The 4,763-nt window shown below is 36.3% G+C and overlaps 1 protein-coding gene across 1 annotated transcript; it reads right to left on the reverse strand.

The window, feature by feature from the left end:
- Positions 1–4,068: 4,068 nt before the first annotated feature.
- LOC137216970 (short transmembrane mitochondrial protein 1-like) lies at positions 4,069–4,507 on the reverse strand. The gene has a single exon (XM_067723100.1). It carries the CDS (start codon positions 4,486–4,488, stop codon positions 4,345–4,347), a length of 144 nt encoding a protein of 47 aa, XP_067579201.1. The 5' UTR covers positions 4,489–4,507; the 3' UTR covers positions 4,069–4,344.
- Positions 4,508–4,763: the final 256 nt, after the last annotated feature.

Here is a 4,763-nt window from a genome sequence, read left to right on the forward strand (position 1 = left end):
GTGCTCAAGAGCCCACAAGCCACAACTACTGAGCCCTCAAGCCACAACTACTGAAGCCCGAGCGCTTAGGGCCCATGCTCCGCAACAAGAGAAACCACTGCAATGAGAAGCCTGTGCACCAGAATGAAGAGCAGCCCCTGCTCTCTGCAACTAGAGAAAGACTGCGCACAGCAACGAAGACCCAACACAGCCAATAAATAAATAAATAAATACTAGGCAAATATATAAAGGCCTTAGTAAGTCCAAATGTAGAACAGTATCCTATAATGCAACACTTTCAGTAACAGAGGCATCCTTTAGAGGAGGCAAGACAAGTAATGCCAGCAATGTGGTAGGCAGCAGACAGGTGCTTGATACAAGAGTAGTACAGTAGAGGGCCAAAAGCCGATTTTCAGTTACCAAAAAAGTAATGTGCATGAGTGGAGAATTTTGCCATTAATTATTAGTGATGCTATAAATCTGTGCATATACATCTCGAGCACCAAAATAAAGATAGAATTAACTTTATTAAGAAAGCATTTTAGGTCAAGATTCTGTATTATGTAAACATCTTAAAAGGGAGAAATTATTTACCTACAAATATTCCAGATCTGAAACAAAAAAGGATAAGACTGTTATAATAATAGTTTCTTTTTTAATACTTCATTATTAAGGCAGTTTTACATTCACAGAAAAATTGAGTGGAAGGTAAGAGATTTCCCATATATCCCGTAATCCTACACATGGATAGCTTCACCCATTAGCAACATTCCACACTAGAGTGGCACATTTGTTACAATCGTTGAACCTACATTGACACATCATTATCACCCAGAGTCCATAGTTAGGGTTCACTCTTGTACATCCTATGGCATTTGACAAATATATAATGGCATATATACACAATCATAATTTCTTACAGAGTAGTTGTACGACCCTAAGAATCTTCTGTGTTCCAAGTACTCATCTCTCCTTCCCATGACACCTGGCAACCACTGATCCTTTTACTATCTCCATAGTTCTGTTTTTCTAGAATATCATATAGTTAAAATCATACAGTATATATAGCCTTTTCAGAGTCACTTCTTTCCTTAATAATATGTACCTAAGGTTACACCATGTCTTTAATAGCTCACAGCTCATTTGATTTTAGGCACTAAACAATATTCCATTGTCTGGATGTACTACTACAGTTTATTTATCCATTCACCTAATGAAGGACATCTTGGTTGCTTCCAAGTTTGGGGCATTATGAATAAAGTTGATATAAACATTCATGTTCAGGTTTTTGTATGGATAGAAGTTTGCAATTCATTTGAGTAAATACCAAGTAATGCAATTGGCAGATCGTATAGTAAGAATATGTTTAGTTTTGTAAGAAACAGCTGAACTGTCTTCCAGTGCTGCTGTACCATTTTGCATTCCCACCAGAATTGGATGAGAGTTACTGCCGCTCCACAATCTCACCAGCATTTTGTGTTGTCAGTGTTCTCAATTTACGACATTCTAATAGGTGTTGAGTGGTTGATAATTTCTCTATAAAATAATCTTAATTTCCTTTCTTAAGAATATCCATAATATATACAATATGTTATAGCATACATATGTTGTCAGTAAGGATTGAAAGTCCTCAGACTTTCCCCTTGGGGCTGTCTCCTCTTTAATGATGCTCTCTACCTGAGAGTAAGAAAGGAGAAACCTGTACCCTAGGTAGCCATTGCCAAAACTATAAGAGAATAAGTATCGTTTGAAAACAGAGCAGTGATTTCTGTTTTGCCATTGCGTGGATTTTCCTCCTTCTAAATCAACTTTAACATCGTTTATGAAAAATTAAAAGCATTAATTTTAATTGTACAGTTCAATGAATTTTGACAAATGTATATACCTATTTAACTACCACCACTTTTACAATAAGAACATTTACATCATTGTCCCCCCCCTCCAATACCTCCTCCAAACCTCCAAACCCCTCCAAACCTCTCCTTCCTTCCCCTTTTGCAGTCAGTCATACCTTCCCACACACACACCAATCCACGTCACTAAGCAACCACTGATCAGATTTCCCTCATTAAAGATTAGTTTGGCTGTTCCATAATTTCACATAAATGAAATCATAGCGTATTATTTTCTGTCAGTTCTTTCATTCAGCATGTTTCTGAGATTTATCCATTTTTTTGTGTGTATCAGGAGTTTTTTGCTTTTTATTATAAGTAATATTTCATTGTACAGATATACTACAATCTATCCATTTATCTGTGATAGATCTTTGAGTCATTTCAAGTTGTGGGCATATGAATAAAACTGCTGTTAAAATTGGAGCTTAAGTAATTTTGTAGACGTATGTTTTTATTCCTGCTGGATAAATAAACACCTACGAGCAGAATGGCTGGGTCATATGGTAGGTGTAAGTTTACCTTTATGAGAAAGTAGAAGACATTTCCGAAGTGGTTATATCATATTATATATGCCCATCAACAACATATGAAATTCCTGGCTGCTCCACATCCTTGTTAACAATTGTCACTCTTTTTTTGGACTAAAATCTACTATTTATTGGACAATTTGCAAAGCACTGTGCTACACTGCTACACATCACATACATTATTTCAACTGTTTCTCACGGAAGCCCTATGAGGTAGGTATTGTATCCACATCTTACAGAGAACACAACAGTTTCAGAAAAACAAGCTGCTTGCCCCTGATCATACTGCAAGGGAGAAGCCAAACCATAATATGATCCTAACCTGTCTCACGCACCAGTACAACCTGACAGGGACAAAACTTATCTCCATGTATGAAAGATCCAGGTTTTCAAAGAGAAGTAGAATCACTTCATTTTATAATCACATTTAGTATCAGTGGCATCACTGTCTGGAAAAAAGGTCTCTAAACCATTCTTCCAGTTTACTAATTCTGCTAAAATGTCTTCAGAAATGGCATCATCAGTGAAGCTACCCAACAAGCCCTCTAGAACAAAACACCCAATGAAATGGGCCTTTATTTATATTTACTGCAAATTACACTTCCAGGACTTTAGCTTGGAGCTATCCCCCTTCACAGATATGTATAATAACATTGGGTTTAAGGTTATCACTGTAATAGCAACAGATAGGAAACAACCTAAACATTCCTCAGGAGCAGATTAAATAAATTATGGTATATTCATTCAGTAGAACCTTATGTAGCCAAAAAGGAAAGAGGTTCTTTGTTCCTTAACTACTGATATGGAATGACCTCCACTGGGGAAAACACTGTATATAGTTTGTTATCATTTGTATAAAAATCCCCATGTACATGTGTTTGTTCAGGCACAAAATCTTTTGCAAAAAGATACAGGAAAATAGCAAATGCCTGACTCCAGGGAGAGGAACTAGGAGCTGGGGGACAACCCAAATCACTTTGTATTGACCCAGGGGGAAAGTTATGTATTTAAATTTTTTTCAATTAAAAAAAATTATGGACTGATTATACACTTGAAAAATTACAAGAGTAATTTATGGTTGCAGAAGAAAAAACAAAGTCTTCTTATGAGAATCACTATAAAGTTATAACGTAAATACATTTTTTAATGTAAAAAGGCATAAAATTTCCTTTATGGACAACTTCTCACTTATCTACCATGTAATGTCAAATGTGCCTGTAATCCCATAAAATAAGTATGATTCTTATGAGAGAATAGAGCCAGATCAAATGCATCATTAAGAAAAAACATGCATACTAGACTATGAATTCTACTGAGAACAAAGGCCATTACTTTAAATACTTTCAAACTTCCTAGTTCCTGATAGGGTTTTCAGAACAGATTTTCTTGGTTAATGAATAGCAAATTGATTTATTGGTTAAATTAGCAACTATGGAGCTTCCTGACAACAATATAAAATTAGTGGATAATTCACCAGAAACTAGCTTCTAGATTTTCATTTTAATTACTACTTTGAAACAACATAATTTAGTACCAAAGGTTTAAACATCCAATATAAATGCTAGACTGTGAAATCAGCATTATTTATATTTCATCAGCTATACAAAACTCATCAATTTTTCTTTTGAAAACGGTAGCAGAAATCCCAAAGAATAAAAGAGAGACTACTAATTAAAGGTCATGTTTACTAATCTAGCACCATAATTCCATTCTCAGGACCTCCCAAGTGGCTGGAAGGAGGAAGGGAAGAAGTGAGGATGTTGGAAAAGTGAGGGTTGCTCTTAACTTGTGGCCCCATTTGTGCTGTAAGGCAATGCAGGGTCTAGCAAAGAAGAAAATTGCTGAGGCTGGAGATGAAAACAAAAACTTTTGGTTCAGATGGTAAAGGAGGCCCTCAAGAACAGTAGAATCAGTTTATCTAGGAGGCAGTGCTAGAGTCGGCCTCATGAACTAGGGGGTTTCTTCTTGGCGTCCACGTCCTTTTTAATTTCTTCAGGTTTTTTAGACAGGTTTGGTATGTCACAGTTCTGAGCCAGATACATTCCCACCACGTTGCCAAGAGTAAATCCAAGCAGGAACTGGAGCATAGTGTTGGCAAGGAGGGCGCGAAGGGCCTCCCCTGGCGCGATGGGTCAACAATTGTCACTCTTAATTTTAGCCATTCTAGTCGGTGTAAAGTGGTACCACATGTGGTTATCATTCGTAGTTTCCTAATGATTAATGAAGTTGAGAATATTTTCATGTGCTTAGTTGCTGTTCATTTACATTCTTTGGTGAAGTGTCTTCAAATATTTCTCCCAAATTATACTGAGTTGTTTTTCTTCTTAGTATTTAGTCGTAAGAGTGCTATTTATAAAACATA

The sequence above is a fragment of the Pseudorca crassidens genome, chromosome X (genome assembly GCF_039906515.1).
Source record: "Pseudorca crassidens isolate mPseCra1 chromosome X, mPseCra1.hap1, whole genome shotgun sequence".
Taxonomy (NCBI): Eukaryota; Metazoa; Chordata; class Mammalia; order Artiodactyla; family Delphinidae; genus Pseudorca; species Pseudorca crassidens.